We start from the raw sequence: 23,754 nt of genomic DNA, 5'->3' as shown, positions 1-23,754 counted from the left end.
ATGGGAGATAGTGGTTGGTTTTTTTTTTTTTTTTTTTTTACAATATACTGAGCTTTCCCTAACTTTCCGTTGTATGCTTGAATCTCGTTGAACTGTTTATCCCTACAAAGTTGGGGAGCAAAATAGCGATAGATTTATGACAGGATGAGAGTCCTAGACGCTTCAGACAAAGAAGAATGCATATTTTTGTTGTTATTCGTCTATAATGAGAGATTTTTGAGGTCAGATTCCTTGATACTTCTAAAGTTTTCTTTAAAATCACGACCCCTCGTGTGTTTTGTTGAGACGCAGGAAAGAGGAAGTAGAAGAAGCAAGACGACATGATGGTGTTCAACATTTCTTATGAAGAGAAATTTCAGAAAGCGTGTGCAGTTATTACTTTGATGCAAACATAGCTGCAGTTTTTTGGGGAGGGGGGGACTCAACTGTCTCCACCGGCTTTTCACTAAGAGATTAACGTTTTTGCTCATTATCTTTGAAAATTAGATCAGGCTCAGTTAAGTTGTTCCACAACATCTACAAACAGAATATTTTTTACTTGATTTTCAGTTTAGTTTAGGTCTGGACTTTGACTAGGCCATGCTAAAACGTGAATATGCTTTGACCTTAAACATTCCATTCTAGTTCAGTGTTGGTGTTGTGTTGGAAATTGAATTTCCATCCCCGGTTAAAAGTCTTCTGCAGCCGTTTGTTTCAGAGCTGCACTGAAATGAGTTCCCATTAAACTCCAGCTCCCCAGATCCCGATGCTCCCGTCACCATGGAGATGATGAGTTCAGGGTGACTTTTGCACTCTTTTAGTGGCTGCTGTGGTTTTTATTTGGAGGTGTCACAATAAAGAGGACTGAATACAAAATGAACTCTAAGCTGTTGAGTTTTGGTTGTAGACAACCTTTAAAATCATCTTAGTTTACTTCCACCTCGTGGTTACATGCACTATTTTGTGTTGCTCTACCAAAGAAATCCACAACATTTCCTTTGCAAAGAGCTTTAAAATGTAAAAACTAATTTAAATAAACGCATAAAGGCTCATAGACACTGTAACTTGATACATCTCACTATTTTAAAGTAGAGTAACTTCCAGCTAGGGCTTCACTAACGTAGCTAATGGCAGTATTTTACTTTAATTGTTTTAAAAAGTGGGAAACAAAACCATTTGTTAGTATATTTATACCTTTGTCATTCCACACGTGACAGACCTGTAAGGTAATGATTATTGTCGCTATCAGCTCCTGGGGTTTCTTACCATTAAAGTAGTGAGTTTTAGCGATCAGAATCAAAAATCCTGAAACTCCCAACCAGCATGTCCAGCTACAGACTTCATGAAGGGCTGTGCTCTCAGATTTCCCTCCAACTTCTCAGAGTAAACACTCTCCTCCTCCCAGGAAGGTTTCCTACAGTGAGGTTTACTGTGGCAGCTCCTATAAGTCAAATGAGTACGTCATGAAATGTGGAAAAAAAAGAGAAAGAAAGAAACTACTGGCAACATTCCTCCTCATCACTCCTGTTATTCTTGGCTCAGGCAGTGCATTCTTACACCTGGACTGGATCACACTGCCATGTAGTCTAGGAACGCTTCTATGTATATGGAATTGACTGCACACACACACACACACACACACACACACACACACACACACACACACCAGCCCTCCTCAGTCAGTGATCAGTTGTGTCAATTTATTTAGATTAGGCCTACTCTTTTTTTTTCAAAATAAAAGCCAAGAATGTATTCAATAAATGTGCTTGAATAATAACTAAATGATTAGAAGGCTCTGGGAAATATAAATCATATGTTGTTGTAAATATTTTTCAGCTAATTTTTTTTCATCTCCAAAACACTCAAAATCAAGCCTTCCCCCACCTACCCCAGTTGAGACATTACACTCAAAACAAAGCAAATTTCCCACACCCACACACACCACAAGTCACAGCAAGTGTAAATAAAACGACTTCTTATCCTTAAACACTCATTTATCATCTGTTTCTACATCCAAGATGGTTTTAATTGTCTTTCTCTACACACAAACTCGTTTTTATTCATTTTGAAAGCACGTTTAGATCAGATATAATCAGATTTAAATATTGCTGCAGTGTGTTTTTTTTCTGTTTAATGTTTGATAAATCTAGCACCCACTGAACGACTGTTTTATTTACAACATATGTAGCCTACTTTTTAAAGCTCTAGCGACCTTTATTGAAAAGTAAAATAATTTCTCACAAGACCGGGAATCGAACCCTCGACAACGTCACCCACTGCACATGGTGCGCGCGCACTACTAAACTCCCGTTAGCTAGCTAGCTGTCTCCCCGTTCTGCGTTTTAAAATGACGCCGTTTTCTTCCTCAAAAAAAAAAGTTTGTGGATACAAGATGTGTCAAAGTACGCTTAGTCGTGAGCCGTTAAAGCACTTTTATTTTGAAAATACCAACCGGAAGCTCGCTTGCTCTCCAAACCATTTGAGCGAGACCGTGGAGTAGGCGCTCAGACCAAACATCGCTCAAGCTGAGTCAGGATCTCTGCTGGCTCCTCAGTCACACACAGGCTCTTTTGTTGGATCTTCTCCTTCTTCTCTGTGATGGATCCTCCACCCACTCTCCTCTCTGGCGGGTAAACCGTGGACTCTACTGCTCGTATGATGGGAATATATCGCCGGTGCGCTCGGCCCCGTGGATGTACACAGCCTTGATGGAAAGCATGTCACCGCAGCAGGGGAGCATGGGACAGAACAGGTCCGACTCTCTGACGGGTGACAGCAAGCCGCTGCCCGACAACAAGAAGGTAACGGGGAGCTCGGACTCATTTTCGGGTGTTCGCTTCGTGACACTCGACCTCTGTTAAGGGTCAGCTAAGGAGCATTTGTTGATTAAAAACGGAGTTCGGGTGCCAAAACTTATACTATAAAAACTATATCTCGTATATTTCAACGTGAAATAGTTATAAAATGCATTCTAAACGTGCTATTTTTTAAATTGTTCCTAAAAATATTGACTATCTAAATATTCGAGATGTTTGGAGGTCATTATTTACTAATTGTTAAAGTTATCTTTTTTAAAATATGCCTCTGCTTTTACTTTATTAGAGAAGATATTTTACTGTTTTGAAGAAACATTTATGGAGTCTGTGTGAGGAGTACAATAATGAGAAAAAACGTGACATACCACCAACACCTGGGAAGCTTTTTAAAGTTTTTTTTTAGGTTATTTGCGGATTTATAGATAGAATAAAGTGTTTTAGATAGAAAAACAAACTTAAACCAAGAAAATCCTATAACACGATTTTCGCAATAATATCAATGTGCAAAAATAAATTGACAAATTATTTTTGAATTGTAATTCTAAGCCGTTTTTTTAAGTAGAAGTAGCCATTGTCATTGTAGATATATCTCCCTCAGATTTAGCAGAATCTCCTTGAAATGCTTTGAGAACTTGTTGTAAACAGCGCCCCCCTCGCTTGCGTGTTTAAAACTGGTAACTGCATCTATGCGCAGAGTATCTTTTCCAAAAGAGCATTTTTAAAAGCAAAGCAGGTATTTACTAAGTCTCACCTAAACAGGTTAAATGTACGCAAAAATCTGTCATGTGCATTACTTAATTATTGTTTTGTGTAGCTTTTCTAACTGGTATGTCTTCTCTTTGCTTTGAACATAACCCATATTAATTGGTTTTATGCTTTTACACCCTTTGCAGTACTGTGTGCTTTAACCACGTTTTTTTGCTAGTTCATGTCTTGGGATGGTTTGCTTTATTTTGGTTTTACTGATCAATAAATCATGAAAGAAAAGTTAAGGATTAACCCGACTCCAGAGACTCTAAAGATATTCAAAATATTCATTTTGTGTTGCAAGATGTGTAATTGAATGGATGTTGTGTAAAATTGCATTTGCACGTCAGGTTTCCTTTTCATCTTCTTGAGTCTATCAGCAAACCCCTCCCCCCCAAAAAAAATAAAACGGTGCTATTAACGAGACTCTTCGTCTCTCTCTGTGTCCCTAAAGTTGTGTCCTCCCAGTCATTCATCGCATTCAGAAATAACAAGAGGTTATGTTTTAAGTGAGTGTTGTGCTTTCAGTTTTGATTTTTGCAAAAGAAAAGAAAAGTCGACTGGGCCCTTTCTGAAAAAGGAAACACGACTGGTGGTCTGCGTTTAGACTCATCTGATGGCAGCAGCAGCCTGTGGCTTACAGCTAATCAGAAACTGAAACTGGATAAAGTCTAAAAATGATCTAAATGTCTGTGAGAGCTGGCTTGTTCTGGCACTGCTAAACCATTTATCCCTCCAAGCGCTCAGTCTGGTGTCCCGTGATGCTCATCAATGGTGCTTTTTTTTTTTAATGTTGGACTCTTGTGACAGTGGCCTATATGTCTCATGTAAGTCTGCTAAAACAGGAATGTTCCAGGAATGTCCTGGGTTAAAATGAGCTCGGGAGTCATGTTTAATTTATGTTGCACTGTTTGTAACTTGTTGTGATTTTGCTTATCGTTATTGGATTACCGTTTGGTTGTCGTTGCAGCTGAGAGGATGTCGGCCCAGGCCCTGTCAGGGAGGACACCTTTAGCCATCTTAAGAACAAATTCTGGGGAATCTTAAAGATTGTGCCACAGTCTCTGCATGCTGCTTCACTCCCTGTGACCTTTATGTTTTAGCCTGTGTCATTTCCTCCTCCCCTTCTCCACTGCTGCTGGCTCTTCTGCTTTTTCTGTCAGTCACAAACCTCTCCCCTCCTCCACCCTTTTCTCTTAAATCTTCAACTTCCAGCCATTAGACAGCATCACAGAGTGCTGACTGTGGACTTTCTGTCCCCCGCCCCACCAACCTTACCATCGCAGAATGTAACCGAAAACACAGACGCAAACATTCACCTCTGCGTGTGCTCTGACTCATGTTTTGTGTTGCTCTTTCTGTCTGCCCCCTCAGAAGATGAAGACCCTCGCCCAGAGGCGACAGTCGGCTCCCTCGCTGGTCATCAGCAAAGCACTTACGAGATCCAGAAGCGCTTCCAGGTACCTACAGTACACACCTGTCTGTGCTCCCATCAGAAAGGATCTGAAAGCGGTGCCGTTAAAACCGCCGACGTCCCGACTGTGTCCCGGTCGACTTCATCGAGGAAACTCTACTCCCGATATCCGTTCTCGTCGTGTTTCCGTGACATGTTTTTAAAAGACGACGGCGTATTTTTGTGTGGACGGCTTGCTAAGTTGCTGTGCGTGTTATTTTCTATTCCTCGCTTTTCCCACATCATGGTGGCCCCCTGAATATGCAGTAGAGAGCAGCTGAAGCAACAGTCGTTAAATTTTATGACGCTTAAAGCAAAACGTCATAATGAATAGAGACATTTATTAACTTTTCCCATTAGTTTTGTTTGCAGAGGATTAGCTATAACTGATTGAAATAAACGATCAGCTTCACGAGCAAAAAAAAATAAAAAATTACACCAAAACAGAGAAACATGGAAGCGTTAGCCTAGCTTAGCACTTCCACTTACTGCTCAACACAAAACAATCGTTATTGAAGACTGCAGCTGTTAAATCTTAACTGCATTTCAGGTAAGTTGTTGTCAGGACATTATACTTGTAGCTTTATTGACCCAGTTTAACCCCCCCCCCCTTGTTCGAACAGCATATTAAGGCTGACCTATAAAAAAAGAAAAACAAAATCCAACTGGAACAAAATATTTGTTGCTGTCAGGAAGAAACGGACATTATTGCCGAGTTAAATGCTGCGCAATCACAAAACTAATTCATACCATGTGTGTTTCTCACCAAACATGACGTTGGGGTTAATTATCAGGCCTTATTGGCAAATTCCTCGTTGTAAATGACGCCGCTCGGCGTCGGGGGCAAAAAAAACACAACAAAACAAAAAAATCCTGATTGGGACATTGGTGGCTGAGTCCTCCGCAAAATGCATGATGTGATGGATGCAGTGGCAGTTGAGTTAGCTCTAAGTTCCTCAGCGTGTATAAATGTTTACTCCCGGTATGACAGACCTTTCAAACAGATTAGAAAGTGTAACCCGTCTGAATGAAAAATCCTTTCCTCCAGTGTTCGCCCCCCCGTCCCTTCTACTCCACGACAACATGTGCCGTCACTAACGGCGGACTCTGTTAAAGATTCTGACTTGACATAACACTAAAGCGTGCCTTCACCAATGTCCGCTGAGCGTTTTCACAACCGCTGTGGAGCATTTTGCCAAGTCGGTCGCTGAGCCGATTCACAAAGCTTTCATGTTTTTGTCACTGAGTTTTCCCCAGGAAACACCAAGCGCTGATTTGAGAGGCTGATAATGCATAGATTAAAGAAAGGGAGGAAAAATAAATAAATTTGAGCCTCGGAGGCTTGGGATAAAATCAGCAGAGGTTTCAAACCTGGATCTCTGGCGAGTGAAAGTGGAAGCTGTTTGCTTGCTGATCTGAGTGAGATAGATTGTGGTTTTGAATGGCTAAGTCTACGATTTAGATATTTGCTCAAGAGTTATGTTTTCCCCTAGTTAGAGTAAAATCTCAAAGTTTGGCCTTGGAGGCTCACTCACTCACTCTCTCTCTCTGCTTACTTATCCCTGAGCTATCGGTCTTTTCATCACCCCCCCCCTCCACCGTATCACTCAGATCCCTTCCTTTTCCTTTACCAGGGTCGGGAATAAGCCCTTCCAATCCCCTTTGGCCGCACTGTTTATTTACAAAGGGCTTTGTTTATCTTCTAAACTGCGGCTAACTCTCGTCGATGCCAGCTTCAGAGGCAGGCTTACTCTCTCAATCTGCTTCCAGTTCTCTTAAAACCTTTTTACAGTCCAATGCCGTCAATGCCAGGCCGTATCTCAGGTGTGAACCGTTTTTAGTGTTTGTGGATGGAGTTCAGGTTTGACTGCGTGAAGCGATGTTTGCGGAGGGGCCGGGGGGAGTGAGGAGGGAGAAACTCCCTGCGCTGTTAAATGGGTCGGTTCTCTTGGGGCAGGATTTGTGTGTTAAAGAGATTTGGGGAGACATATTCTGTTGGCAGGTGTGGTGAGAGGTTGAGAAAGGAACTCTATTGACTGAAAGACAAATAGTCTGCATGACAGAGCCGCTTAGTCTGTCCCAGTCTGACCTGACTGCCTGCGTGTGTGTGTGAGAAAAGAGAGTGGATGTGGAGCCAGGACTTGACTCTCTCAGCTGTCACTCTTAACCTTTGACATTAAATTAGGAGCTGTCGGGAGGGAGGTGTTCATTTATCTCCAGTTGAGCGTTGGGGAGACGGGTCAACTTCTTGAGGTTTGCGACTGTAATCGTCAGAAGGTTGAAGTCCCGGCTGCGGCTGACGCTGCGCTCCAGCCGTTTGCCAAAACAGCCAATTTTTGTAATAAATTGGTTTGTTTTGTTGGGTTTGTCTAACCCTGTGCGTGCCTTGGAAAGAAAAGCACTGGAACCCTTAAGCCACATAAATGCAGCTGAAACGGATAAATAAGTGCTTCCAGCAGCTCCTGGCAGAGGCTTCAGTATCATTGCATCACCAATGTGCTCTTTATGCGAGTAAATCCCCTCCGAGACGGGAGGGAGAGAAACGAAAATGTACCGTTTGCGCCATTCATACTGTAACAGTGCAGCTATTTCTGGTTTCGCTCGTCTCTGCGTTTAGATTTTTATTTATTTAATTTTTTTTTGCTGGGAAGCGGGAATCCGAGAGGAAACTTAAATATACGGTGCTCCGCACATGCATTCATTTTCACTTTTCGCCATGTACAACTGCTAACTTCAGTGTGTCGGACCAACACAAAGTGGTGCGTAAAAGTAAAGTGGAAAGGGAAGGATGTTGAGGTTTTTATAAATGAAAATCTGAAAAGAAAAGTACGCACTTGTGTGCATTATTTACTCCGATGCCAATGACTGGGATCAAACACTATCAGCTCCATATAAGGGCCAGCTGGTTAGGAACTGAAGTCCACCTGAGTGTAATTTAATATCTATAAATAAGGCTGGTCTGTGAAGGCCAGGAAGCCAACTTCGCAAGTTTACCTTTATGGATGAGCGGCAAGATGAAAGCTGCCGTAAAAACACACAAAGAAGTAGTTTGTCACAATCCTTTCACTGGATACAATAAACATATGGAAGAAGGTACTCTGGTCAAATTAGTCCCAAACTGAACTCTTTGACCTGAATGCAAAATGCTATGTGTCACATTGCAAACATCCTCCCCACGGTGGTGGCTCCGTCATGCTGTGGGGACTCTGGAAGCTGGTCGGAGTTGTCGGGTAATCTAGATGCAGGTATTAAAAACACGACAATCCTGCCTGAAAAGCTGCTAGAGGCTGCAAAAGACCAGAAACCGGGGTGAAGGGTCAACTCTCCTCAGCAACATAATCCAATCGCGCCAGATCAGATTCAGCCAATCAGACCCCAGATGTTCAAATCTGGTAGAGATGGATCTGAAAAAGATCGCAAGACTTCCAGTTGTTTTTTTACAAAGTATTGAGTCAGGCTAGCTGAACGCTAAAGCAGGCCACTTTCTTCAGTTTGTCTGAAAATATCCACAGTGACTCCCTCTGTGTGTTTTTATGCATCTCCATCTCTGCCAACAGAGATGGAGATGCATCAAAGGAATAATCCGTCAATCTCCAGGATTTTTTTTTTGTAAGGGATTATGGAAACCAACCATAGGATTACACTCATCATCCTTAGGGAATTAAATTTCTATGCCATTGGAGGAAGATGGCAGCATTGTAAAAAATATGGAAAATTATGACCTGGCACCTTGTGCGTGCCAAAATTTTTACTTTTTTCTTTTTTTTTTTCAATTTGCTGCAAAGCTGATAAAAGTCATTTTGCTTCTACTCAAAGCAAAAGTCTATCAGTTAAAATCCCGATAAATGCATAGACATTTCATAGACAAGTTGACAACATTTGAAAAAACACCTTTTTACACAGACACATAAGTAAGAATGGGTGATATTGACTTGGTTATTTCGTAGTACTATTGTAATATCATCAAAAATAACAATAAGCAGCAGTTATTACTTTTTTAGCCAACTGCATTAAACAGCAATCACAGCCTCATAAACATAAACACTGCTTTTGAAAACCACACAGTTTATAATTAGCTTCTTTAGGACTCCAGTCAGATTAAGAAGTGTGATTCGTTACACCAACTCTGCACACAGCAACAATGTTTAATCATATTTTCAAATTTATTGATACTCTATGGAAAAGTTAGTAAAACCAACAACCTCAACAATATGGACAGCTTTAGGGGGTTTGAACATCATACATTTATCGAGACGATGATGAATCGAACTTATCATGGTAACTTTATTGTGATAAACGATGTGATGAAAACACACTAGCGTTATTTTCTGGTTTCAATTGTGAAACAGCAGTGGCTCATATCCTCTGGCTGCTTTACTAATAAAAAAGGGGAAGAATGAAAGTTTCCTGACCTCATCCTGTGAGTTACTGCATGCGTTTCCTCAGCTACACTGGATCTGTTGCGATCTGACGGGGTGACTTTATAATTTTTGCATTTATTTGTTGCAGCGTAAGGTCAGTCAAGGAAAAATAACAAGAAGGAAATAATGGCGGCTGTCGTCAACAGTATTAAATCACAGCGGCTCTAACCGAGTTTGACGGCAGCCATGAAGAAAAGCGGCTACTGTGGATTTGGATGGTACAGGGTGGTGTGTGTCTGTCTCGAATGACGTCTTTTACAAGCAAAACGCTCTTTGTCTCCGTACGCTGCGCCGTGAACGGCTGCACGTCTGGAGAACCTCTGACTGGTGATGCAACCTGTCGGTGTGAAGTTCACTTGGAAAACAAATAAATAAAAGTGACAGTTCTTCCTCTTACAGTCAGCGTCCGTAATTGCATTCACTTGTTTCTTGTTGGCGTTGGTCCGATGCCAAAAATAATCACATTTGTTGTAAGTTAAGGTGTTGGATTCGGCCCCGGCGGACGAGCAAATGCAGTCGCAAGGTTTGTTTCAGGGATCTTATCAACGGGGGGCAGACTGTTACATTAGTGTGTCGTTTCCTCTTGAAAGGCTCCCCATATTCTCTCGATGGACTCACTGTTGGACAGGCTAGGTAATGCCTTACTGTAGCAGAGGGACCGTGTTACCTGAGACATGGAGAATGGAGGTTTTCGGCATAAAGTGGAGGCAGGCCAGCAGCGTCTTTTGTGCTTCACTTTGACTTTAAAAAAGAAGGCTAAGATTGAACTTTTTGTGTGTTTATAGATGCACTGTTTTTCATAAAGGTCTAACCTGCTGATGCCACTTTTGATTTGTCTCTAAGAACCGTAGTTAACAATGTTCCAAATATTTTCATACTGGGCTTCCTGTTGCAGGCGGTCGGTGTTAATAATAACAAAGGCATCACATTATGTGTGTGTGGTGACTGTAAAACTACCTTAAAAGAAACATGAAATGATACTGTCTTAAGCATCGTGTTTTACTAATTAGCATTCTTAGCATCCCTTACTGTAAACATCATACTATAAAAAATCTGTATATTTAACAGTAAAGTTGTGACATGCAAGAATCCGTAAGCTATAAAACGATGTAAAATTGTTGATTTTATGTGAAGTTAGTTGGTGAAAATAGTAATTTTTACATTTGTACAATCATTTTAGGAAAATTACTGTTATTTTCCCTAAGTTAAAACATCTTCACATCCCCAACAAAGACAATGGCGTCTAACCATGAAAGAAGAAAAAATGTTGTACCCATAATTTTACGGTGTAATTCTGGCAGCCACAACTTCTAGCGTTTCACCTACAATTTCCTTTTTTTTCCCTCCTTTTTTCCCTTTTAACAATGCAGTTTTCTTGTGGATTCTTGTAGATTCTTGACCAACAAAGTTCTAGAAAGGAGAAACTTACCCATGATGCATCCAGCTGTGCTGTTATCCGGACAAACTCTCCCTTGTGATAATTCAGTCCTTTACCAGTTCAATATCATCAATAAATTGGCACAAATTGGTGCCCACGGCACACATGGAAGAAATGAAATTACCTTTAACCCATCAAAGTCTGGCTTTCTGTTGTTGCTGCCTGGATAAACGGCCAGTGTGCCTCCACAGAAATAACTATACGTTTCGTCCTTCTCCTGACTTCATCAGAATCTACTACTGATTCTAAAAATGGTGAACTTTGAGTCTCCCCCCCACACACTAGCGACTTCCACACTGAAGGGTGTTGCTAACTGAGCTGTGGTTACATGCAGTGTGTTCTAGATCAACAAAGGATGATAAAGTTGGTCTACCACCAACACTCACATTTCCTGTTACTCTGACATAACAAGCCAAAAAAAAAAAAACAATATGATTTTTATTGTAGTCGTTGTCTTCGACATATCTTAAACCTGTTGGTTCTCGTTTCTGTCAGGCTGTTCAGCCTCTGAGGCCTGAGCTGATTTAGGTGAATCAGAGTGAATGCTCTCCATTCAACATCTCTCTGCTGACGAACGCCGAGTCTCGCTCAGGAGCGAGGGTCCCTTCTTTTTATTCTTTCACAGCCTGACACAGTCCAACTTTGTGATTCACGCTGATAAAATCCATCAGCCTTTTTATATGCGCATTTTTGCCGCTTGAATATTCATCCCGCGAGGATTAGCATGCAGCGTCGTGCGAATCCTTGTGCGCTGACGCGCTCTTTTTGTGCGTTTCTGAAAAGTCAACATTTCATCCGCACAGAGCCGGGGCTTCGGCAGAGACGAGCGTGGACGTTCAGGCGGGGCGGGAGCGAAATTTATCAACATCACATGACGCACAATGGAGACATTAGCTCTTCATTCGTCAGATTCAAAGGACTGCGACTTGGCTGTCAATCTGGCATTTAGGAGGGAGGGATGTGTGGTGAATACGGAAGATGTCTTTATTAGCGGGAGCAGAGTGAAGTGAAAGGGAGCTTACAAAGCGGGGCTAGCTCCTTTATGTGTGTCTGCGCGCTAAGTGGAGGGTTTCTGAGATTTGAACTGAGGTGCATCTGTTATCTCAGCCCCACTTCATAAAGAAACCTAAATTTCCCTGCTTTCTGGTTGCAGCTTTTGTTTGCTTTTAACAAATAACTTCAGCTGACGTTTCCTCGGGACGTCTTAGGAGTGCGTTGACCCGGGTATTTGTCGTCTCTACTTGTACATTTGGGAGATTGTAGCTTACTTGAACTGTGGCTTTTCCAAAGAGCTGAGAATATTTCAAAATGCAGGATGTTGTATGACGGACAGAGTTTACGGTTGCATTCGCACCAGCCACGTTTAACCCGCTCTAATCGAACTCTAGTTTGCCTGAAAAGCCCGGTTCGTTTGGGGAGGTGTGAACGTGCAGTCGGCTTTAAAAGCGAACTCTTGTCTGCCTAAAAGCTTAGTCTCAGGTCAGTTGAAGTGAACTCTTGTGCGGTTCAAATCAAGTGCACATGTGAATGCCAAGCGGGCCAGAGACCGCTCCAAAAGCAGGAAGTGGACTACAGCGCTGGGCATTCTGGGTAAATACAACCAAAATGAGTCAAGCGCTAGCGGACAGAAATAGGATGTGGTCTTCCAACGACAAAAACGAAACCCTAAAATTTGACGCCGCTCTGTTTTTGTTTCCTTTTTGTGAAGAAGGAAGTTGCTCTCATGTCTTCTTCAGATGTTTTCTTGTCGTTTCCTTCAGTAGTTTGTGGTGCAGCGCCACCACAGGCCAGGGGGTGAACGGGTTTTTCAATTAGTTTGGTTCATTTGACAGTGTGAAAGGAAAATGTAGCAAAAGTTACAGTTTTGATCCCCAATCAAACGGACTCTACCAAACTATCAGATGTAAAAACTCCTAACTATATTAGAGCTGTCCTAAATTTGATAAAATGGTTTCAGCAGCAACGTGGTGAAAATAACACGATACAGGCGTCAATTCCTCTTGACTTTTCAGAAAAAAAAATCAAATAAAATTATGTTGCAACCACTTCCAAGCCTTGTTTTTTATTAATGTTTTCTTTTGAGCATCAGATCTGGACTTGGACAACAAAACTACAAGTCGATGACGTGGTCGGGGATCAACTTGTGTATCGAGTCTTTCTCTCAAACAAAACGAATTGGCATTTAAACATTTGTTTTAGGGATAAATCTGTGGCTTAAACACATCTGCGTGGGGTTTATTTCGCAACAAACAAACAAAAAAATAAATTCCATAGTTTTATTGTTTGACTGAGCAGCTCTTTGAATAGCATCAACAGTTCAGTCTCTAGTTTTATATCTGCACCACATGAGGGGCTGAAAATCCTGTGCTCAATTTACCAGAGATCTCTCAGCCCCGAACTTTTTGAGATTTATATTTGGAAGACGCTCAAAGACGAGGAGAGAGCACTGTAACCGTGTCCCCCACCACCTTTTTTTTTTTTTTCCTCCTTCGTTAATTATGTAACCAAACCCTCGTCTGATGTGGCTGGAAGGACGTTTCTGTGAAGGAATCCAGGCAAAACCTGATCCACCGTTCAGCGCTTTCCTGCCAGAATACTAATAACGCTTTGCTTTGCTTTCCGAAGCAGCAGAGGCTTTGTTGATATGAGGGTGTGGACCTGTGGGCAGAGAACGTGTGCCCATTTGTGTACATAAAAGAGACAGAGATAGTAAATGTGGCTGGAAGGGGACAGTTAAGTGTTTTTATCGGAGAGCGATGGATAAACAGGAAAGGATGGAGCGCACTAATTGTTTCCTTTTTCTTCTAAAAAAAACAGTTTTATATCCTTTTAACAGTGGAGTGTATTGGCAGGAGAATAAAAGCCAAGTCTGAATGAAATTCAGAATGAGATTGTTTTTTTTTTTTTGTAAATATTTTAAACTATAAGCCCTTTTAATTAATAGGTGCTTCATAAAGCGCCAGGAACCTCAATATTTCCATCTCCAAAGCTGTTTTTATGCACATCTAAGACACACAAATCGTGCGCAGCCCATTTTCCAGTTGGCTTAGGCAGCGCAGCTTATGATTTGTGGCTTTGTTCGAGCCCCAGCATTTATTTTGTAGCAAGAAATCAGGAAATATTGTGGCGAAAATTCCATTCCATTAAGTTTGGAGGAGCTATTGGGACATTTAATCCCCTTTCAATCCCTTCCAGCGTTGGTTCACCGCTACATGGGCTTCGTGTTTTTAGCTGTGCGGTCGCTGCCAGATCATTATATTATACTGTCGATGAAAGTGGGGGGAAAACTCGGGTGTTGATGCACGTCAGTGAAAGCAGCAGAGCTGAGGAGATTTTCTGTTTTGTTTTTTTGTTTTTTTTTATGGATGAAGCTCACTGGGAAATGTTTTAGGGTTATTTTTTTATCTACCTGATGTTTTTTGTGTGTTTTTTTTAACGCTGGTTCACAGTTTGCCAGACCTGTTTCACGTTCATACCCGAGTATTGTCATTGAGGTGAAAATGTATTAAAAGAGTAATGGCTGCTAATTTAATTGCTAACCTTGACAAAAATGATCTTAATTCTCCTTCTAACCTGACACAGATTTAGCATTAAGTAGTTGGAGGAAACTATTGTTGTTCCAAATTCGTCTTTGGTTTATGCGTGTTAACTTATTTCCATTGATTTCAGTTAAAGCACCTCACAAACATTATTACACCCACTGGTTACTAACCAAAACCTTCGAACATGGAGCTTTGCTCTCTTTGGCCTACATTCAAAACTCTACACCACAGTGAAACGTGTTGGTGGTGGCAGCATCATGCTGTGGGGATTCGGGTTGACGTTGCTAGAAATATCTGTATTAGAGTGGCCCAGTCAAAGTCCAGAACAAAATCCTGCTTAAAATATCTAAGACTGATAAAATGTCAGTAACCAGAGCCGGATAGTAACTTGTTACATTTACTTGAGTAGTTTTTTAGAAAAAATGTCTTCATGGGTATATTTTTACTATACTTTACTTTTTGCTATTACTTGAGTGCCATTCTTTGTTTTGCTACACGTACTACTTAGACTTCTTGTTTGGAATATAACAAGCTTAATTTATTTATTATTATTTTATACCTGCTGAGCTTCATCCTGTCCTAACATACAGTATATTTACTTTACTCACTGTAAATACTTCATAGGTTATTTTCTTTTCTTTTTTCTTATTTGGAAATGTGTTACCTGAATCTGTTCTTTTTTAAAAAAATTATTTTTCATTTTAGTTTTTAACCTACCAGAATTTGGACATAACTTTACATTTTTGTCTCTGATTCCATCATGTTTAAACATTAGACCCAATGTTCCCATCAGATTCTTTTAGTTACTTTTTCTTTAGTAAAAACATGTTAAACCAGTCCTGCTCTTACTTCAGGACATTTTTTGGTTACTCTGCCCACCTCTACCAATAAATTACGTCGACTTGTGGACTCGAAAAATGACCAGAAGTAAAAAAACCAAAAAAACCAAAGTTTATAAGAATATTTTTTTACAAAGAACCGTACCTCCTTAAGCAAATTTGATCCTCATGGTTTTGTTGTTCTCCAATATTCCCCCAATTGTTGAGGGGAATTTTAGCCGAAATGCATCGTTTGGTTTTCTAAACATATCGTCTTTCATGTCTCCAAACTCGTCACGGAGCTGAGGCAGTACTTTTGGTAATCGGAGGTGAATTTCATTTTGTGCCTTCTTTCTTCTTCCTTTCGTCCCTCCAGGGAAAGCTGCATGATGCCGGTCAGCCCCGAGTCGTGTCCTCTCGTCCAGGCCTTCCTGGCCGAATGCCTCGGCCGCCTGTTCCTGGGTCACGCCCAGACGCAGCTGAAGACGGGCCTGCAGACCCAGGAGAGACACCTCTTCCTCTTCAACGACGCGCTGCTAGTCGCTAAGGCCAAGTAAGCTTCCCCCCCGTTGGTCCAAACGTCCTGAAATTACTCGTACTGCCTCTTCCTGCCGCAGTTCGTCTGGCAGGTTGCAGAACATGGAGACAGAAAGATGCAAACAAGGGGGAGGGAAAAAAAATCTGAATGAGAATATTTTGGAAGAACATTTACAAACTCGTTGGGTGTTCTGGTTCTTCCTGATGCGTTCCAGAGATAAAGTTACGTTTTATCTCTGGTACCTTCAGATCCTCCGATTTTTCCAAAGCGCACAATTATTTCCCAGCCGATGAAATCGTTTCGCTGGCCCCGCAGTGAGGGACTCCCCACCCACAAACTAAATCACACAAGGACTCGCAAAAATAGCAACTCGAGGCACACGGAGACATTTTTGAGGTCTGCGTTCAGAAATAGACTGTAGCGCTGCACTTACTGTACACACAGACACGGCAGGACGTCTGTGGTGTGTCCCGGCAGTCACGTGCCAGCGGGGTGGAGCTGACCCTTCCAGGACAGAGACAACCTGCTGTAATTGGCTTTAATTTTTTATTTTTTTATTTTTTTTGTGGTTGAGCGCGGGTTGAGTTAGAGGAATGTGCCACGGCAAGAGAGGAGAAGACATTCGGGACCTATGTGTGCTTTTCCCTCCGCTGTATCGACCGAATATGTTCAACTGGATCATCTACCTCTATAATTAGAGATGTGGTAAACAGATGCACATTTTACTCTGAAAATAGAAACTTTTTATATCTTTATTTATAGAAAGTGTGTCGTAGCTTAGCGGAAGCATATCGTGAAAGTCCAACCTCAAACTGGATTCAGTTAAAAGACTAGGAGAAAAGGCGCCCAGTGTGTTTTATAAAGCACACTGGACGCTTTATAAAGGCAAACTGAATGCATAAACTAATCGTCATATTCATTCATTCCTCCTGAATCAATGATTTGTGAAATAAATAATTTGCTACAGGGATTCTGACTCCCAACTGCAGGAGAAGGGTTTGGACACAAACACGCACCACACTTTTCACAAAGTTATTTTAAACTAGTTTGAACACCAGGCATCTTTTACACTCCTCAGGTAACACCACAAGAGATTTAATGCGGGCCTATGATGCAAAATTCACATTTTGCACGCTTTTGTTCTTCCTTTTGGGCTTCAGCTGTTTCTAAAAACACTACCTAGTCCTTTGGGGGGAGGTTTGGCATTCAGTTTGGTGTCTGGAAAACGAGCTGTTGCCTAGCAACCCCAGCTAAACCTGGTTCGTCTCCTCATGTGCTGTACAATGGCTGCCGGAAAAGACAAGTGTCTTGTTGTTGACTTGCCATCCAGAAACCACTTGTGGCGTTCTTGTTGGTTGTGCAGGAGGCTCCACTAATGCTTTTCAAAGATGCACGGTGGTGTAACTGCGTACCTGTTTACATTCGCACATGAAAATGGCTGCAAGCGGTGAGTGGTCAGCAGCAGCTTATTTAAAGAGACAGAGGCCCTAAAACAGCTCATTCTGGAAGGCAGAACTGAACAGACTAAGATCTCACAATCCAGTTTTATGCAAACATAAATGTAATGAACATGTTTTTTTGTTTTTTTTTTTTTCTTTTTCCAAAATATCTTTATTGAAATTTTAACAGTTAAGACAAACCGCTTGAACATTTAACAAAGAATGCCAGTAATAATAGTAGTTTGGTTCAAGTCACAATGAAATACACAACACAGAACAAAAACAACAAAATGTCTCTCACATTCTTAGTTCCAATGTAACCCATCGCATAATCTACACCTCATCCGTATACTGAAATATTTACTTCAGCAGTGCATGTCCTCTAACAGAATTTTCTTTGGGAACCGCAGTGAGCAGAATCTTCAGTCATTTGCGCCGTCCTCCAAGAAGTTCAGATGTTGAACATACCTAATAAAGGGATTCCATATGAATTCAAACAGATTCTGTTTACCCTTTAATACATATGTAATCTTTTCCAGAGGGAGGGTAGATGCCATCTGCTGCAACCACAGTTTTATAGTCTGTCTATGGGACTTCCCCCAGAAAAGTGATATACATCTTTTTGCATTAAGCAGACCTAAGTTTATAAAAATTAATTCGTTTTTAGTATAATTATGTTTTTCTGGGCATAGTCCAAACACAAACAGCTTCGGATCCATAATTATTTGTTTGGAAATAATTTCCTCAATTGCATCTTTTACCTCTTTCCAAAACAATATAATACTCCTACAGTACCACACACGATGAATCCAAGTTCCTCTATCCACTGTACACTTTGGACATACATCAGATATTTCCCCATTATATCTGTTGAGGTCCACTGGTGTTACATAAACCCGCATTAACCATTTAAATTGGATCATTTTAAGTGCAGTGTTGATAGAGCTGGTATGGGCCAATTTGCATGCTGTTTGCCACTCTTCCCCAGATAACTCTAACTGTAAATCACCCTTCCAAGCATTAAGTCTGTCATGAGATCCCTCAGATATATGCAACATCAGTGAGTGATAGAACTCTGATATAATACCTGCCTTTAAACTATCCCTTGTTAACATTTTTTCCAAAGCTGATTTGGCAGGTTTAGCCAGCATGTTATTTTGACTCGTTCTATGAACATGTTTTACATAGACTTATCCTAACCTGTTCAAGGAAGCATAGTAGGTCTCCTTTAGACGTCTGCAACAGTTGGAAAACTTTTCAGGACTCCGATTTTTATCTGGGCTAACGGTTGTTTTGTACCTTTGTAGGTCTCCTACTCATTTCAAAGTAAAAGCCCAGGTCAGAGTGTGTGAGATGTGGACGGCGAACTGCATGGATGAGGTGTGTGAGGGAAGCACAAACCCAGAGAGGAGCTTCGTCATGGGGTGGCCCACCTGTAACTTTGTGGCAACTTTCAGGTAAATATCTAGACTTGCACGCAAAACACAGAGTAAGAAAAATGACTTTTAGAGACGCATAGAGCTGCATTCTTAAATGGCTGTAATGTGATTCAAATAAGAGCAGATTGATGTCATTTGTCGTCGTACAGAATTTAATTCAAATGCTATCCCTCAGCATGAAACGCTCTTGTGAGTCAACAGGCTTGTGTTTCTGAAAGAGTACACAATGTTCTGAGATGCAGAAGCACATCACGGAGGGGGAACTACAAATCAAAACGCGCGGCTATAAAATCCCTTAAACCCTCGAGCGTTTGTGGCTGTTCCCGTTTTTTTTTTTTTTTTTTCTGAAGCGGTTCAACCGAGAGAAGACAACCGCATGTGTGCATGACGGGCCCCGACATGTAGCACAAACAAACGCAGTCGCACATGCCATGCCGTGTTTATGCACCTGCCTGTCAGCACCACACACACACACACACACACACACACACACACACACATCGCATTTTCTGTTAGCAGGAATCAAGCCTTCGCTTCAGGCAAAGTCTGCGGTTTGGGATTTGGAGAGAAGCTAAAGCTTTAATAATAATTTTTTTTAAAACATTTTTCTTTTCTTATCTTCAGCTCTGAAGAGATCAAGGACAAGTGGTTGTCACTCATCGTTGGGTGAGTTGCTCCCTGGAACAAGCGCAGATCACATTTTTTGTAATACTTGAGATGTTTTTTGTTCAGCTCTGCGTGAGTGAAAAGTGAAACTCGATATGAAATGAATTATGTGACAGCCGTTGAAGTTATTTAATGACAGTGATTCTGAATGGAGCATAATTAATTGCTCTCCTTTCTTTTTCTCTCCATGTTCAGTCGGTTAAACGAAGGAAAAGAGAAGGACGATCCCAAAACCATTCCTCTGAAGATATTTGCCAAAGACATTGGAAACTGTGCATATGTACGCTTCCTTACTTGCTTCCCCTTTCTATTCCTACATCAGAGATGTCTTCACTATTAGTAGCATTGCCAACGTTTTATTTTATGCAACACACAAGTAAATCCGTGATGTTCCTCCAGGCCAAGACGCTCGCCGTCAACAACAGTGACAGAACCGACGACGTCATTCGAATGGCTCTGCAGCAGTTTGGCATATCGGTAAGTAACAACGCAAACAACTTAATCTGACACTGAAGAATCTCGGCGTTGTGGATGTGACTTACACGTGAACAGAGATTAGTCTGTCAGAGTGCTGTGGATGATTTATAATCTCTCTAAAAATTCAGAAAAACTTGGGTTTCAAAAATAGATTTCAATTCGCATTCAACATTTTGATTTCTACGCTTCTAGCATTGACTAGTCATTAGTTTATTCACTTTAGCACCAGAGGCGCTGTCACACTGGGTGGATAGGTACACGGTTTCTGTAAAACAGTTTTTTTTAAACGTTTATTTAACCAGATAAGCAAAATTTGAGATCAAGGCTTTTCCACCTGGCTAAGAAAGGCAACAGCACACGACACAATGACGGAGAGAAAAAAATATGCAAAATGTGAAAAATTGTCAATAAGGTGCAGTAGCTGAGGCAGTTTCAGATTTAAAACGGCTAAAACATAGGCACTGTTAATAGGATATCCGTTTTTTATTTTATTTTGTGAAAAGCGTTCAGTGAAATAAGTTCTGACTGTTTTAGTTCAGCTAGCAAAAGGCCAGAGAAGCTGTCACTTTGTTTTTTTGCACACATGAACATAGAAAAGCGAACTTTCCTCAGAGCACGAGGCTTATCTTATTAGACGCTTCGGTTTTACATGCCTCGCTGGTAGCAAATGTGTCTAACTTTGACTTTACTTCCTACAGTGAACAAATTCACTGGAAAATAGATTGGGTTTTCAAGTTTTTGGGTCTTGATGTGTTGCTTCTTTCTCAAACAAAAGTGAATTTCTTCTTCTTCTCTGTTAAGGGTTGTGTGAAGGATCACCGCTTGTGGGTCAGTTCCTGTAAAGATGATCCTCCATATCCTCTCATTGGTGAGCATTTTTGTTATCTAATATTAAATGAGCAAAATATGATAGGAATGATTCCTAAGAAATTATCCATGTAGTTTTTTTAATATACATAGTATCACAAATTTCAAGTTGAAAACATCAGGCGAGAAGTAAAAGCTAAGAAAACCCCTCAGCAGGGCGTCGCTCCTGTTTAAGCATCAGAAAGTCAACATCTGGGAGCGTTTCAGTCCAGATGATTTTTCTTTTTCTCTTTTACTCGCGGTGGTATTTCCCTGACATTCCTCCACCATAATCTTTTTATTCTGTCGTTCACGTGAAATTTTCCTCCGTTTTTTTTTTTTTAAGACGTCGCTGTTGCCCTGCGCCAACTTGGGCCATAGTTTCTATCACGTTTTCTCTTGTGCTTCTCCTCCTCGCGCTGCACATACCACAGCTTCAGCCTCTTAACCTCTGCGCTCTGACCTTTCCATTCAGGCCACGAGTTTCCCTTTAGCATCAAGATGAGCCACATTCGGGACGGAGGGAGCAGCCCTGGCGGACAAAGAGGAGGGCAGGGGAGGGAGCCCATGAGTCCGACCGACTGCCCCGAAGTTCTGCTGCTGGACCAGTGCCTTCCCCCAGACACCCAGTGCCAGTTCATCCTCAAACCCAACAAAGTGGTCCTTGAGCCGCCACAGATTATAGGTGAGTTGTTTTTTTGTTTTTTTTTTTAAAAAAAAAAGGTTTTTAAAATCAATATTTCATCAAAATACATCCAATCTGGGACAAACTTCCAGAAAATTTCAAAACACAGAAGTCATTTAAATCCACTAAACCTGTTTACATTTGCCTTTGAACCGTAATTAACGGAGCATTGTCCAACTATACATGATGCCTATTGATGTTTTTGATGATGGCACTCGATGAAATGTAATGTTTGTTCTCAAATTGGTGACTTTTTTATGATGGAAAGGACTTTGAACGTCCTTGTAGCTGAAATGTGCTGTGAAAATAAACTTGATTGCCACCATTCTGGTCAGAAACTTTGCAAAAATTGGAAAAAGTTTGGTAAAGGATGAACAAAATGACTCTAAAAACTAGTTGGGAATTCTGATATTGGACGTTTGGGCAGCTGCCCAGGGTGGCATTAGAGAAGGGGCCACATGAGCGCCAGATATAAGTTGTGCTTTTGAAGAAGTTTTCTATTGCTTTCATGCATGTGCAGCTGGCACCACTTGTTTGCTCTTAAGGACAACAGAAATCAGGTGATAACCTGCACTTTGGTTGGAATTAACAGAAGGAGACTTTGGCTGCTTCTGACAAAACCCTCCTACTTGTATACCTTGTATACTTGTAAACCAGAGAGAGTCATGGAGTTGGAACGATGGACAGTTGCTTTAAGGCAGAGGGGTCAAACTGTAGCTTTACGTTTCTACCCTCTAGAGGGCCAAATAAATTGAACTTTAAGATAACAGTTTTATGCTAAATATTACTTTTTTTCCATTTGTACCGGGCCAAATTACATCAGTGTGAAAAGTTGTCGAAAAAACAGCTGCATTTAAAGACGTACTTATTGAAAGCAGACAAATTTGAACAGTTTATAAAACTGGTGTTTTTTTTTCCCCTTTGAGGACGTTGATGATCTTTATGTGGCGCGAAATGAAAAACAAGTTTGACACGCGTGACCAGCTCCTGCCCGTCGGTCCGATTGTCCGTGAAACTGCATGAATAAATATGAGAATGAAGAAGCGTTGATGCAGAACAGAAAGTACTTCCTTACCTGAGCGGCCTCACGTTTATGCTTCGGTCGGCGTCGTTCAGGCTGCGGACGGAGCGACAGGTGCACAAGAAGAAAAGAACGGTGGGAAGAGATCGAAACGACAAAGGGTTACAGCAGGGACGCTGAGGCAAAATACAAAGAAAAAAACCCGTCGAGATGGACAGAGGCAAAAAGTCCCAGAAGGCACAGAGGCAAGTGTGAGAATAGGAAGATGGAAAGCGAAAAGAGATGACACAGCTATTGAGTAAGACCGAAGGCCGGCAGAGGTGAAGGAAAAAAAACAAGCGATCTCGGATGATGGCGAGAGAGAGGAATTTGGTTAGAGGGGGGGAGGATAAGAAAACGGGGGGGACTTCGAATACGAGCAGGATGGAGAAATGTAAGGGGGGGAGGAAGAAAAACACGACGGCTGCGGCGGATGGGGCCGAGGACAAACTGCGGATACAAAAACCGGAATGGAAAATAAAAAAAAAAGAGAGGGGATGACATGGGGTTTAAAGGAAAACAAGTTGTGGAGCAAAAAAACTGTGTTTTCCAGTCGAGGAGGCTCCAGTTTACCCACCGCAAGCATCGCTGCGGATTCTTTAGCTTCAACCATAACAGCGTGTTACACAATTCCTCCATACCAGCCTCACAGCCGTGGACGGGTAATTGCTCACACCCTCACTGACAGATCCCGAGTGTTTGCATCGACCCAGTGGCTGCAAGGTAGAATCCCCTTTTCAGGTTGTGGGGAAAGAAAAAAAACAACTTTCTTCTCATCTTTCCTCTTGGTGGATCCATAAGTAGACATTAAAAATATGTACTTGACTTGGAGGATTTTATGAAAACCTTAAATAAGTTGAAGAGGTACAAATACTTTGAAAAGCACCATAAGTAATGATGAAAGGCGGTGGAGGACTAAAAGAATTTGAAAGTAAAAAGTATCTGTCCAAGAAATCACTAGAGTAAAAAAAAAAAAAACCTCAACTCACGTTCTGATTTACTTATCAAACATTTACTATTTAAAAATTACATCGACAGACAGACCAAAATGTAAAGTTATGTGAAAATTTTGCCATTTTAAAGACCAAATTGAAAATAATTCATGTAAACAAAAAAAACTTAAAAATCGGTTTCTTTCAATATGAAACTTTTGGGTAACACTTTATTTGACGGGGTGAGCATAAGACTGACATGACATTATAATAAACACAAAATAACACCTGTTGGGAACATGAAGGAGTCTTTATGAAGGTTTATGACTGTTGTCATGAGGTAAATAATGACACTTTTAATGCAAATTTTAATAGAACTTTTCATTAGAAGGGTCATTATTGACCGAATAAAGCAAAGACGACACTTTTAATGGACTTTTAATGCATCTTTTAGAGCA

General features: G+C 41.1%; 1 protein-coding gene across 1 annotated transcript in view; it reads left to right on the top strand.

Moving 5' to 3' along the window:
• Positions 1–2,474: 2,474 nt before the first annotated feature.
• LOC106928728 (rho GTPase-activating protein 20-like) overlaps positions 2,475–23,754 on the top strand; it is a 39,061-nt gene continuing 17,781 nt past the window's right edge. Inside the window, exons 1-9 of the mRNA XM_015005179.2 lie at positions 2,475–2,780; positions 4,917–5,002; positions 15,591–15,767; positions 18,499–18,648; positions 19,255–19,296; positions 19,492–19,576; positions 19,696–19,773; positions 20,575–20,641; positions 21,095–21,304. Coding sequence (XP_014860665.2) covers positions 2,673–2,780; positions 4,917–5,002; positions 15,591–15,767; positions 18,499–18,648; positions 19,255–19,296; positions 19,492–19,576; positions 19,696–19,773; positions 20,575–20,641; positions 21,095–21,304 — 1,003 coding nt within the window. The 5' untranslated portion in view covers positions 2,475–2,672. The remainder of the gene's footprint in view (positions 2,781–4,916; positions 5,003–15,590; positions 15,768–18,498; positions 18,649–19,254; positions 19,297–19,491; positions 19,577–19,695; positions 19,774–20,574; positions 20,642–21,094; positions 21,305–23,754) is intronic.

The sequence above is a fragment of the Poecilia mexicana genome, unplaced genomic scaffold (assembly GCF_051168715.1).
Source record: "Poecilia mexicana isolate PSO_F unplaced genomic scaffold, ASM5116871v1 scaffold_2, whole genome shotgun sequence".
Lineage (NCBI taxonomy): Eukaryota > Metazoa > Chordata > Actinopteri > Cyprinodontiformes > Poeciliidae > Poecilia > Poecilia mexicana.
This window is presented reverse-complemented; position numbering and strand designations above follow the sequence as displayed.